This window comes from Borostomias antarcticus, assembly GCF_949987555.1.
Source record: "Borostomias antarcticus genome assembly, chromosome: 24".
Taxonomy (NCBI): domain Eukaryota; kingdom Metazoa; phylum Chordata; class Actinopteri; order Stomiiformes; family Stomiidae; genus Borostomias; species Borostomias antarcticus.
In genome coordinates this window covers 8,262,378-8,276,822 of record NC_140257.1, presented here as the reverse complement: position 1 = coordinate 8,276,822, position 14,445 = coordinate 8,262,378, and the positions used below count along the sequence as shown (strand labels likewise).

The 14,445-nt window shown below is 41.1% G+C and overlaps 3 protein-coding genes across 3 annotated transcripts; 1 reads left to right on the top strand and 2 right to left on the bottom strand.

The window, feature by feature from the left end:
* Nucleotides 1–287: 287 nt before the first annotated feature.
* Nucleotides 288–764, top strand: LOC311325163 (corticoliberin-like; the record flags this gene model as incomplete). The annotated part of the gene is made up of 1 exon (XM_084457828.1): nt 288–764. One exon carries the CDS (start codon nt 288–290, stop codon nt 762–764), a length of 477 nt encoding a protein of 158 aa, XP_084313954.1.
* Nucleotides 765–3,704: 2,940 nt separating this feature from the next.
* trim55a (tripartite motif containing 55a) lies at nt 3,705–9,989 on the bottom strand (the record flags this gene model as incomplete). The annotated part of the gene is made up of 9 exons (XM_084458197.1): nt 3,705–3,752; nt 3,959–4,272; nt 6,224–6,348; nt 6,579–6,601; nt 6,839–7,072; nt 7,560–7,655; nt 7,854–8,034; nt 9,431–9,603; nt 9,825–9,989. The coding sequence occupies 9 exons, from the start codon at nt 9,987–9,989 to the stop codon at nt 3,705–3,707; spliced, it is 1,359 nt and encodes a 452-aa protein (XP_084314323.1).
* Nucleotides 9,990–11,141: 1,152 nt separating this feature from the next.
* On the bottom strand, nt 11,142–13,483 carry LOC311325482 (dnaJ homolog subfamily C member 5-like; the record flags this gene model as incomplete). Its single annotated transcript, XM_084458196.1, has 4 exons — nt 13,365–13,483; nt 11,831–12,044; nt 11,419–11,587; nt 11,142–11,239 (listed from the first exon to the last, which is right to left on the bottom strand). The coding sequence occupies exons 1-4, from the start codon at nt 13,469–13,471 to the stop codon at nt 11,142–11,144; spliced, it is 588 nt and encodes a 195-aa protein (XP_084314322.1). The 5' UTR covers nt 13,472–13,483.
* Between the last annotated feature and the right edge of the window lie 962 nt (nt 13,484–14,445).

The window sequence follows — 14,445 nt, the reverse complement described above, 5'->3', positions numbered from 1 at the left end:
AAGTTTATGAATTAGTTCGTTAGTTACTTAGCTTACCCCTGAATGTAGTAGCCTATTCCTCAAGTGAATAACATCATGACTTCATTATGAAACATAAGCAAATACCAAAATACCACATTTGATACTGTATATTTTCGATATTTTAATTGGTAAAGTGCAAGCAAAGTACAAAATCAATCTTTATGGTAGTAAAACCTTTCAGTGGAACACCCACACCTACTAGCATGCGTAAATCCTCACGCCTGTGATAACATGTTTAATTCGCAGAATCATCCTTATCTCCTGAGATGAAGCTTAACGTCTTCGTTTCCGCGGTGGCTCTACTTGGTGCCTTTCAACCACGCTATGAATGTAGAGCTATTGAAAATCCTGGACCTGTCCATCCATCGAATACTCTTCAAACTGAGCTACAGCATATATCTCTTCCCATTCTCCTGCGACTAGGAGAGGAGTACTTCATCCGGCTTGACAAGGCAAACCAAAATTCAGCTTCGTCTGATTCAAACGCCGCCCCCGGAGCCCCCTCGGACAGAGCTCTACAACTTCAACTCACACAGCGACTTCTTCAGGGTAAAATTGGTAACATCGATCGAGTTTTGAGCAACTACGATTCCATGGAAAGAGGAAAGCGGTCTGAAGAGCCTCCCATTTCGTTAGATCTGACCTTCCACCTGCTGCGAGAGGTTTTAGAAATGGCGCGAGCGGAGCAAATAGCTCAGCAGGCAAACAGCAACCGAAGGATGATGGACATCTTCGGAAAATGAAACTGTAAGGGATGATTTTGTCAAAGTTTTCCATTGGTTTATCTGTATTCTTCATGTATGTGTTCCATTTATCCATCATTTGTAATTTCTTTATTTGTAGTTTACAAGAGCTGAACATTTTTCTACAGTAGCCTATTACACTGTATTGAAGCAGACACCTGTGCGACGTGTTCACATATAAATCTGCTCAAATACTGTACACAAATATCCTTCCAGTTTCTTAGTTTGTATTCAAGCATAATACATCAATTGTATAGATTGTTAGTCACACACTTTCCTATCAGAGATCCTCTCTGACATTCCCTCATTGTTCCACAGTTTGATAATAAAATACAGCATGAGCAACCATATTTGTTGTGCAGGATAATGTGTAATATTTATATTTGTAATAAAACAATTAAAATGTACATGTATGGTTTGCTGTGTATCCAAAATCACGGGTGTACCTGACTTGGCACGAAATGAATCCTTGCGCAAATGTGCCATTACGCACATTTGGCGCCAAATTGCGCATACATTTATCGGTCAGATATCAACGATATTGCATTTGTTTTCACAGTAGTATCAAGAATAGAAGTGCTAGAGCAATTTTACATAGGCTAAATTAAAGAGCGGTAGAGGTTACATAGCCCACTGGTATGTTGACCATGAAACCACGACTTCAGGTTAGACTACTTTTGGTTGTTGAGCCAAGAAAAAGAGAAAACATGACGGGGTCCATCTTTGTCGTCTGGGTTTTGCTGGCTTTCAGGGTGTTGACTTGCCATATCAGAGGGCATCTGTGAACATATGGAAAACATTTTAATAGCACTCAGTCCAATATGACAGTTCACTCCCTATAAAGATGTTATTTTATACCATAGCCTACATCACATGACATCTTCAGTATTCAATTAATGATCAGGTATTTTAAAAAGGAAAACCTGTCATAAGTAATGTAATTAGCTTACGTTTCATATAAAATGAATTGAAAATAAATAATCAGCATTTAAAGAGATTCTGAAGAGAAGTTGAATTAATGCCTTACACCACTCCATACCAAGCGCGCACACACGAAATACATTGCTTCAGGTAATGTGCTTGTCAAACTAAACTTTGCATCAACACTTATCACATTACAGTTTAAACATGTTGGATATTCATTACACATACAGCTAACTGCTTCTTAGGGACTAAGGTTTGCTTATTTCACTCCCTTAGAATATACAGTACTGCACAAACATACAGATATGGTGAATTTCTTCATATCAAACAGGACTAACCTATTTAAATAAAAAAATTATCAAATTGATCAACAAAGAAAGAAAAGAAAAAACCCAATAATAATAATAAAATATGTTGTAACCTGACTTTAAATGCCTGTGGTTGTCTAGTAATCATGTGTGCTATTTGGAAACCTAAATGTTTCTTTCTACTGAAAAGGATACTTTGTGTATCTCAGATTAGTTCTCTCCCCCCCATAGGGCTCCTTTATGGTTAAACATGGTTCTTATAGTAGCAGCCCATCCTGAGTGTATGTACAGGTATGTGCACGCACAGCACTGTATCATGGGCTACATGGACAGCAACATGGACCAAAAGGCAAAAAGTATCATATTAAAGTGTTAATAAAACTATTAGTCAATGTACAATTAACAATTAATACCCTACCCAATCGTGCAATTAGTCAACTTCATTAGATTCCAAAACTGATGCAATGTAATAAACAAAGCAGAGGCAGAGAACAATTTCCTGTGAGGAAACAAAACAGGCAAGCTGTATTTGTTCAATACTGACTGCCCTTCGTGCCAGCACCATGATGTAGTGCTGAATGTTTTACTAGTGTATGTGCTGTGTTACTACTAGTGTTGCATTTTTTTTTTTTTTCAACCTAACAGGTGGTTAGATTAGTTAAGTGTGCCACTCGCCAGTATTGCTTCCTCCCTCACTTGCCCAAACTGGGCTGTCACACACACTAAAACACACTAAAAAGTGCAAAGGTTATTGCCAACGAATGCAAGAGATCCAGTTGGCTCAAACTCTACGTTCAGTCCAATTAGCACTCTACATGCAGATGAAAGCCCCCTGCTGGGGTGAGAGCCCCACTGCACCCAGTCCAGCCACATCTCAGGACTGTCTACTGCCAGGCACAGATGCTTTAAAGTTAAACTATAGTTGCTAACTGTTGAAACATTACACTTGAATGTTGACTGTATTAGCCTACAGTGCAGCTTAGTACAGTAATATCACAACATCAATCAGACCTGTTGAACCCCTGTTGGTGATTTGTGGTGGAAATCGAGGATGAAATGAAAACATTTTGTAAATTTTATTGTCCATTTCAACTGACAACGTTGCTGCAACACGATTACTTGATTTCAGTTAGAGATGTAACAGTACGAAAATTTCACATCACGATTATAGTGACCAAAACTATCACGGTTATCAGTATTATTGCAGTATTAAAATGTGCTGAAAATGTTCAAAACCTACTGATACAGACTCCGAAATTGTTTCACCAAGTTTTATATTGAAAATCACAAATAAAATGTGCAGCACTATGCACTTTTTGTTTGCATAAACATTAAAAGAATGAATCTTGGAGACTGTTGCTAACGTTGATGCTGGACAGTATTTACAGTGAAGTAATGTTTTTAAAAGTGTGGATATCAAACATGGTTTTAATGATAATTTGATCACAATAAAATTTATCAAATTTGATCACGGTTTATCATCATACCGGTTATCGTTACATCCCTAATTTCAGTTGAAACTAAAAGGGAACACGAGAGAGTGCAGACCTCTGTCCATGATGCATGTCATCAGCATGTACAGTTGTTGAATGTGTAGGTGGACAGGGCTTTACTAGTTAAGAGAAGTCTCTTGATCTCGATGTGAACGAAAGTGAAAAACTAGTTTGTGGATCCCACAAATGCATTACAAAGTGGAACTTCTGCACATCTATGGTATGGCAGGTGCGTCGGAGAGAGCCTGCACAGTCGTCTTCTTCTACAAGACAACCTGATGAAGGTCAGATGACCGAAACATTGTGCAAGACGACAGTGTGTAGGAGTTCTTTCTCTCTGGATCCCCCAAATACCCAATTTTGCAATATCAAAAATAAACACCAGATGGCACTTTGGTGCATAATACTGTATAACAAGGCCAAATACCCGATCTCACCTTTAAAATCCAATGATTGAATGTCTGCTTACCTGAGTTGCGGCTTCAGCTGGCAGGGCTGGAGTCTGGGTCTGTGTCTGGAGGGGGGGCAGTGAGACTGGGGGCAGTGAGACTGGGATGTGTTGGGGGGCCTGGGTATGTGTGGGGCCTGTGGTTTCTGTGGCTCTCTGGGGCTGGGGTGGCGTCTTCTGGATTGGGGTCTGTAAGCTTGGGGGTCCCTGCTGCTGCTTAGGAGGAAGAACTACCGCGCCCCCTGCAGCATGGGAGGTCTCAGCGTGTGTCCCACCAGTCAACGCTCTCCCCTCTTCCATTTCCTCTTCATCTTCATCATCTTCCTCTTCGTCATCTGAATAATAGTTGAATTTATGAGAAAAATAGGTATTTCTGAAATTAAATTTTTGGCATGTTCTTAGTGTTATTTTAATCAACCATTGATTTTATTCACATTGTCAAAACTAATTAAAACCACCTGATACCAGATAGTTTCCCTGAGCCATAATATCCTACTTCAATGACTCATCCCTACCGGTCGCCTGCCTGTTGTTATTCCAGCATTTCTGCCTGTGTTGTCAATAACCAGCGTGTTGTCAATAACCAGCATGTTGTCAATAACCAGCGTGTTGTCAATAACCAGCGTGTTGTCAATAACCAACCAATAACCAATAACCACTTTCCGTTTGCCCCCACCCCCCTGTGCCTGCCCTGGCCATTCGTTTTTTGGCCATTTGCTTGCAAACAAGTCTCTTACTGACATCTAGTGGAATTTATTGGTAAAATAAAACCACTGATCACAGCTTTAAATAGGTAGATCAGGATCTCAGACAGAGATAAACACAGTCACAAACACATTCATTTCGGACCCGTCAACATTGTTAAATGATAAGTTCATAAACCTTTTTTTTTCCTCTATACATTTCTTTCAGATTTTTATCCCATTTTCACCCAATTTGGACCTATTGTCCAATGTTCCCTGTCGCTGCTGTGGAGGGTCCGTCACACAGCCCCACAGTCAGCGATCCAGAAGAGAGAGCAGCTCCCTGACTCTCTCAAGCCCCGTGACCGTGACTCCCACACCAGACGGGGGCGCTGTGGGGCGGTGGACCCCCACGCAGAAATAAACTAACTCCCCCTCAGGAGTGGTGGCCCAATATTCCATCCCCTGTGGGATCCGGACATATTGGGATCTGGAGAGACCAGGGAGCGAACCCCGGTCCCCGGTGGGCAGCTGCACCGAGACCTGATGCTTAGAGCTCTACACCACCATGGATCTCTTTTAAAGGATAATGCTCGTTTTTGACAACCTGGACCTTATTTAAGGCATATTATAAAACGTTTGACTCACCGAGATAACTTTGGTGTAATTCGGAGGCCTGTAGAAGAAATTTAAAATCCAGCACGAGCCAAGTATATCCATGTAATGGCGGCGGACGGGGCACTGAGAATACAGCTTCTAAAAAATCTATTTTCTGCCGCGAAACGGTTATTTTCATCAATCTGTCTTTATGAATCGGCAGAAAATAGATTTTTTAGAAGCTGCATTCTCAGTTCCCCGTCCGCCGCCATTACATGGATATACTTGGCTCGCGCTGGATTTTAAATTTCTTCTACAGGCCTCCGAATTACACCAAAGTTATCTCGGTGAGTCAAACGTCTTATAATATGCTGTAAATAAGGTCCAGGTTGTCAAAAATGAGCATTCTCCTTTAATCCATCATTTGTTTTGGGGGAAAAGCAATACTTTTATTTAGCATCTTTCTAAAAGCTCTGTGGATGTATTACCTGTCTTTAAAAGATTTGCTTACAAAAATTGTATCTATACCACCTTTAAATCTTGTTATTCAAATTGTTCGATTAGTCTTGGGAGACATAATGGACATCCAGTATCTTAAGACATATATGCTGGAGCTATAAATGTTGGTCATAAGTAAGAAATAGGACAACCACTATTCTTCATGCTCCAATTTATTGAAATGACGACTTTCCACCCCATGACCTTGTTGCTATTAATGACTTTATGTTTATGACTAAAGCCTCTGCTTTATCAACTGAATGAGCATCTGTGTGATTCACCGGAGACCTGATAAGGGCCTAAGGGTCAACATGTTGTTTGGGATCATACTTTAAAAAGTCTCTTGTTAAGGTGTTCCTTGTCTGGGCTTGTGTGAAAGAACATTCAGATGCACAAAGCGTCAGAACATCTTTAAATGCATAGAATTATAGGAAAATGCAACTTGTAATGGAATGGAGATACACAATCAATAAATTGTACAGATTTTGAGATGACCATGGGCACTTACCTTTGATAAAGTCTACACTGAGCAATGCCCTCCTCTCCTTCTCAAAATTGGCCGTGTAGTGATCCATTTGCTCATAGCCGCGCGCAACTTTGTCCAGGTGAGAGATGTTAGTGCCCTCAATAATCCTAATGGACAGAAACGGTTTGAACATTTTTTACTACGGTTTGGGAAATGACATTGACAGACTACCATTTGGTACCGAGCTTGTGTGCAACTCTGGACAGTATTGTACAAAATGGCTACAGTACTGTATGTACTGCAGTGGTAGGATCGGTGAGGAATATAGATTGGTGAGGAATATGCACAGTGCATGCATTTGTGAACATGTTTAAAATGAAACAAAGGTTATACTTACTTTTGTAGAAGAGGCTTAGCAGTCTGTGGATGCAAAGATGAGAGGGAGTTATTATACAGTATTTAAGATCACTTTCACAATCTCACAATAAAACAATTTTGCCACATAACGAAGTGAAACATTTTGGCGATATTTGTACATCAGTTCTGTGCATGTGATCTACAAGTCTGTTCCTCTTTGAATGACTATAGATTCTATTATCTTTCATAAAACTTCTCCACCACCTTCCACCCCTCCCAGGTACACACTCATCTCATCACCTGGAGGAAGACGGCCATCTCGGGCTCCTCCATCGTCTGAATCCCTGTCTGCACAATCTTGGCCATGGTCTCCAGGTGCTCGGTGTACTGACGGCTCAGGCCCCGGATATAGCTTATCTTCTCCTCCTGCTCCGCATTGATCTTTAGGGTCATGTCTCCTTTACGTTCCTCCAGGATAGAGTAGATGTGGTCGAAATTCTCACACACCTTCGACTTCTGCCTTCTGCCATTCTCCTGCGAGAACGAACCCGATTTACATTGTGGGTTGATTATTATTTTAGTTTAGTTTATTAAACAATAGAAAAATTTAGATCACAAATGATTACATCATAGCTGAAACTAGAAATACTGTTTTGCGGAAGTATGCCTCCGCCAAAAGTCAGGTTGCTCTAAACATGTTTTGTGAACTTGACCTTAAGTCAAGTGATATTGACCTTTGATCACCAAAATCTAATCAGTTCATCTTTGAGTCCAACTGGACATTCTGGTCAAATTTGAAGAAATTCCTTCAAGCCTTTCTTGAGACATCGCGTTAACAAGAATGGAACGTACGGATAACCTGGAAACATAATGCCATCCGGCCACGGCTGCGCCGGATGGAGGCATAACAACATTGCCAAGGATAACACAACAAAGTCTCAGACTTATTTCCATTCTGGACCCGACTGGTCCAGACTATGTAAATGACTAGGCAGCGTCCAACAGAAAGGGGAGGACTCACGTCGACGGCCCTACAGGTCTCCTCTAACTGGCTGATGATGGCCTGGATCCTGTCATTGTTCCCCACCAGCATGGATATACAGTCTGTCAACTCCGCCTGGAAACACCAGAGAAGAGATGCGTTATGTGTGCTCTGTGCTATCGTCCCTGATGTGTGCACTAGGATCACATTAGAAACAGTGGAGCGAGCCGAATGTTTTGATGCAATATTAATAGTGTGATACATGGGTACTAAAAGGTAATAGAGAGTCGCTGAGATTTTTGTGGTGGTAGAAGTAGAATGTAAAAGGCCCACCTTCTGTTTTTGGAATACACTATTGAGGGGGGCCACCTCACAGTCCTTGTGTGCTCCGAACACCTTGCAGAGAGAGCAGGTGGGGACTCCACATGTTACGCAATAGATGTTGATCTTCTCCTCCGCGTGCTCCTCACACATCGGCTGCTCACACTTTGTCTCTGCTGGCACGGGTTCAGGCCTAGTAAACCACACGAGTGTCATGTGTGTCTTTAAATATTCACTAGGCACAGGGTAAATACACAAATAAACAATATATACAATATAAAGTGACAAACAATATAGTGAAAATTAAATGAAAGCCAGAGAAACTGTCCTTATCTTGATGGTCGGACGTGCTGTTATTTGTACAGTATTATGTATTATTTAAAATAAACATCACAGGAAATTGTATGTTTCATCAAACTGGTTCACCAGGTGTTTCCTGTGTTTCAGACTCTGTTTACCCCTTATGTAAAATTATGGAAAGCTCGCTTGTTGTATTGCCAATGCCTTCATCTGACAAGAGTTTGTTAAAACACTTGAAATTAAGTATTTTGAATAGTCCACTCCTCCCAGACCATAATTGGTTGTTACCACACCATTATGTCCAAAAGGCTTTTCACAGAGAAGAGCAGTGCTTTTCACATACATATAGCTGCAGATGTGACAATTATAGAACATTTTTACATTTAATGTAAAAATAATTTTTGGCAATCTATTCAGGGACATAATTGATTATGACTCAGTACACAGAAATGTCAAGAGTGGACGTGGTCTAGCCAAAGGCAAACTATAAATTCATCACCATTATATCTTTTTATAACAAAATATTTAGACACCTTAATGTTTCAAATCCATCTAGTTAATTGGAGAAATTATGATCAACAAATCTATCAGTTGATCACAGCAGATATAGGCTAATAACATTTCAACTAAACATACTCCAGCCTACGTTCTCCATTACAAACTATTTTAGACAGTAAATCCCTCTTTTTTAGGAGGCTATAACACATTAATGTCTGCAGAATGTAGACAGGCCCCAACAGCATTAAAAATAGTGCCCTGTCTTGACTGCTGCCTCACTGCCCTACATAATAAAAATAGAGCCCCAACGACAAGGCCACACTTCAGGGAACCTACTGACTGACTGGCTGGCCTATGGTGCACACAGCCATTTTATTTAGAACATTTTGTTTTCAAGGGTTGTGTAGACCTACATACAGTAGAGTGAGGTTACATCTGTATGTGACTGCCACTGGAGGTTTGGTCCTGATATAGGCAGTCCTCAAAATGCGCTAGAGGGCAATATATATATATATATATATATATATATATATATATAGCCCATATTACTGTTTTCCTTTTCTTCATATTACGAAAATTGAAGTTGCGAAGAACCCACTTAATATAACAAACAACAGTTTTAGGATCACTAAATCATAATTTTGTCCTCAAAAGTCCATGTCCTGTTCTGTGGACAGGTTTGTCAAATGAAGCCATGTCCTGGACTGACAACTATCTTGTGCACTGTAGTACCACAACCAAGAGGGAACCTGATGTCCAGCATTGTGTTAGCAGTCCTATGTGGGTCTCACCTTGTGGACTCCTGTTTATACATATCAATGATGTTCTCCACCAGGAGGTTCCTCTGCAGACCGTAAACACCATGTCGGTCCAACACCACCTCATGTCTGCAGGACGGGCACCGGAAACGACCGCCTGAAGTCACAGTGGAGCCACTTCTGCTCGATAGATAAGGGTTGGAGGCCTGAAGACACAGCAGGTGATAAGGGAATGCTCTTATTCCGACATATTTTTGTGAATATGATCAATCTTTGTCTTAGGGAAGTAGCCTATGTATTTTATCCATTGACACACTTTGAAACAAATAGGCTACACTTACATTTCAGGGGAGCCATACCAGTTCAAACATGACAACAGCAAACATGCGAGAAATAGAAGCAGCTCCTACCACATTAATCAACCTACCTGGAAAACATCATTGGCACATTTTCGACAGAGGTTGTGTTGGCAGGGCAAAATGACCACAGGTTTGGTAAACATCTCCAAACAGATGGGGCAGATAAGCTGTTTCTCCAAGCTGTCCATGGTGTCTTGCTTTGAGGAATGTAAATACCCCAGAGAGATACTCATTGCACAGCGCGAGAACCACGAACACCTACTGCCTACTGTCCTCTGGGCAAAATAAGGTGTAAATACCAAATAACTATCTGGTCAACGTTGCAGTCGGTCCACTAGGCCTACTTCACAACAATCCGCAGAGTCATTGGGCCTTGCGAGCGCTGTCCTGGTTTCTTCACATGGATCGCGTTGCTTGCTCGTTGAGTGTCACGGCTGTTTTTAGAAACTCTCACGTCAGTGGTTGCTATGCTTACTTGCCCATATATGAAAATGTCCCGAGAAGGGGGTCCAGCTGTTCCAAGTCTAAAGCAGGAAGGTTTGCCCATGCGTCTAGTGTCTGTCTGTGTGCAAGTCTAGCCTAGGTCTGTGGAATGACGGTGGGCTATTTCACCACCGTTTAGACCTGTCAATCGTCAAACGAATCCTAACCCTAACCCTTTCAACCTCTTTTAACTCTCAGTTATGACACTTCAAATTTACTTACTGTAGGCTAAAGTGTAGGCCTTATAGGCCTACCGTAATTTGTGTAAACGTTTTGTGTAATCTCAAAAATGACATGTCCATTTTGAAAAGCAAATCTAGCAGGGCTGTTTTGACTAAATTCATTTCTCAGGAATTTTGTCCTTCAAGTAGCCACTATAATAGTGTATTTATTTATCAGCCCCTACAAACACAGTTCCACTTGATGTTGATTGCTGTATATGTACACAACATTTGATTTAAAGAAAAATTGTTTACTTTAAACATGACCGACAATCAAATAAACGTGTAACTGAAACCCAAGGTGCACTTAGTGAGGTGACATTTGTGGAGTGAATAGGAATAGTAGATTGAGTGGGAATAGTGGATAGTGGATTGAGTGGGAATAGTGGATAGTGGATTAAGTGGGAATAGTGGATTGAGTGGGAATAGTGGATTAGGTTTAAAGAGGAACAAACAAAACATAAACTGCATTGAGTGGACGGACACTGCTGTCAAGACAATAACTGTAAACAAAAGCAATCAAACAAAACAAAAACACAAAAAATCTTGCTATTTACATTGTTCAATTCATGGATGATTGTAGGTACAAGGCAATCATGCAGGCTATAGTAGCCTATATAGGTCAATAGAATGTGCAGTGTTTACGTATACTGTATCAAGTATCCCTAACAGTGTCCATGCTCAGGTGTAGGTCTCTCTTTGGGGTCTCCGTCCATCACCGATCAGCTGTGTCTTCTCACTGGCATTAGTCGGTTGGTGAACCACTGGAGTCTCTCCATCTACAGCAAGACACAATACATGTTAATACCTGCATATTTGTATGTGTGTGTGTGTGTGTGTGTGTGTGTGTGTGTGTGTGTGCGTGTGTGTGTGTGTGCGTGTGTTTGCGTGTGCGCATGTGGGGTATGTGTGTGTGTGTGTATGTGTGTGTATCTCTTCTGAGAGAGTGTCTCCTCACCATCCGCGTCGTTGCGGATCTCCTCCTCCAGGTCCTCAGGAGACACGTAGCTGTCCGCTCCCTCTCCAGGCGGGGTGGGCTTGAGCCTCCCACAGCAGCAGTTACAGCAGCAGCACAGACAGCAGCAGCAGTAGAACCCCGTCAGCACACCGCACAGGGCAAAAAGACCCTGACCAGACAGAAACACACAGGTCAGTACAGGGCACAAAGATGCACGCACACGCACACAGACACACACACACAAACAAACACACACATACATACATACATACATACTTTAACAGCACATGCAGAGACACAAACACTCACTTGCTTAGCCTACTCACTTACACAATACACACTCACCCACAAAACACACACACACACACACACACACACACACACAAAACACACACATTAACGATTATCTCACCTTGGCCCACCAGGTAGAGAGCATGAAGTAGGTGTTGACGTTCTCCTCTCCAAACTGCTGGGCCACGTAGAGCCCCAGGGAGCCATAGCTGTCATAGATGTTCCTCTTGGTGACATCTGACAGGATGGTGTGAGCGCTGTTCAATTCCTTAAATTTCTCAGCTGTCTCAGGGTTGTCTGGATTCTTGTCTGGGTGGTATCTTAAGGCTAGCTTTCTGAAAAGAAGAAAAAAAAGAAACTAAAGTATATAAAATAATGTAGGCTATATAGAATAGAAAGTAGTTTTCATGTCAGAAATTTGGTGGTCAATTAATTGCTATATTCCTGTGAAGCTGTTTTATGTGGATTCTTAATCTGGTAGCCTATGTCTTTCGCCCCATCAGGCTTTATTTATGAACTTTGTTTTGTGGAAGATTCGACCCTACACCTGCATGCTTCCTATCTGATGTCTTATTGACATCTGTTGTCACAAGCTTGTCTGTAAAGTTATGTTGTTTGAATTGAACCATCTTATGGCTCTTTCCTGCTGGATTCCTAAGGCCCACTGCTCCATCTAGTGTCAAACAGATGACCATACATGGGAGCTCAAACCAGGCATGTAAATTCCTTGCATATAATTTTTATTATATAATATAGACTATAGGCAGGTGAGTCTGTTTTATATGCACTAAGTACTGTATGTAGCAGTAGTAAGAATTTTTAATGAAATTTTATCAATTAATGATGCTCATAAAGCAATAACTTCTCTAGAGATGTTTTGATAAAGACTCAAGGGGCTAAATTATGACATATGAGAATATAAATGCATGAATACCAATGGGTGTATTTAAATCTGCAATTAAAAAAGGCTAAGGTTTCTTCTGTGGCTAGATAAGTGCATGAATTAAACATTTCCATATTAATATCATTTGTGTATTCTAAAACAACCCTGAAACATTGGTTCCTATAGGTTCATATATGAGTGTAGCCTAAATGTCCTTCTGTGGAAAACATTTTCATTCAATGTAATTTAATTTAGCTTAAAAGCTGTTTCCTTTCATTTGAGAGGAATTGGAGTAAGAAACTAACATGTAGAATATTTCCATTTTCTAACTGCTGCAGTACGGGAACCTACATAATGAACTTACATACAGAAGACATGTTGTAGAATGTTAAATGGACAATATAGTTAAAGGGACAGTATGTTTGTACTGTATGAGCATTTAAAATATGGTAAAGCAGCTACTGTATATTTGCATACTGGCTAAATGTCATCTTATCCCACAGAAATGTAATTTATCTCAACTGTGTGAAAGGAGTTGATCCTTGTTAGGATACACAACATCAAATGTGACACCTATATGGCTTTAGAAGACGCTGTAGGCCTGAAAAATGATCAGCCTAAAACAATACAGTACATCACTTGGTTAGGTCACCAATCTACAAATCGCCTTATACAGTTTATCAAATAATTAGATATGAATGGATCCGCTATGATGAGGATGAGAACGCGGGCACAGTGTCTTGCTCAGGATGACACAGTTTGTAGCTCACACCTGTAGGACTTTCTGATGTCATCGTGGGCGCAGCCTTTCTCCAGTCCCAGTACCTGGTACAGAGACTCACCTGACGTTGACAGAGAGCGCTGCCTGGACTCAGACATCCTACAACCATTACCTGCTGGTGTAAACAGGATGGAATAATCCATATAAAGCAACACAAGTAGAATCCAAAACACTCAGTCCAGCAATTAGACCAATCTGACCGTTCACCAATAGCCTATACACTCAATACCCTCAGTCCAGCAGTAAGACAATCCAACCACCCACAAATATACCGAGTCCAACTATTAGACTAATCCAGCAACTTCAAATGCAATCAGTAACCTTTAGCTTGCTTTTGCAATTACAAAAGGTTTAAAAAAATAAATAAATAATAATAATCTAGAAGAAGGGAGAAAAAAAGATAGGCTACCTGGCTTCCTTGTCCAAATTCAATTCTCCACTCTTCCTCCTCCCTTCTCCTGCTGTTCAGTTGAGGTTCTTAGCTTGGTTAAATCCTTGTTGATGGAGTGGTACAGCAGAAGACCTCTTCTACTGCTGGCTGGTGTGGACCTGAGGCTGGAGGGAAATGAAAGATTCATCAACCTGGAAGCTCGTGTTTCGCAGGCCACCAATGGGCCGGCCGATACAGGTCACGTCTATAGGCTTGATCAGGTTTCAGCCGGGACGGTCGGCTGGGTGTTTTGTGAGGGACGGAGGTAAGAGTGACAATTGAGGGTCAGAGGACAGAAGGAGGATGGGGCTCACAGACACACCCAGGTAGTCAAACTACAGGTGTGGGTGCTCTAACGATGTGGTTGGATGCAGATTAGGAGATATAGATGTCTCCGTATGGCTGGTGGAGAACAAGACTCTCTTACCTTCACCATGGAATGATATACTTTTTGGGCATGTGACAACAAAAAAGAAGTGTTTATTATTATACATGATAGTAAATCTGGAGATATGTCACTGTTATACTGCAAATGGCACAGTTTGCATTTGCAGTTGAGCAGCAGAGGTATGCATCATAGCAAAAAAAAGTGTCACCTAATGGATAAGGGAAGATGACAGTGTAGCCTACAGTATACCCACT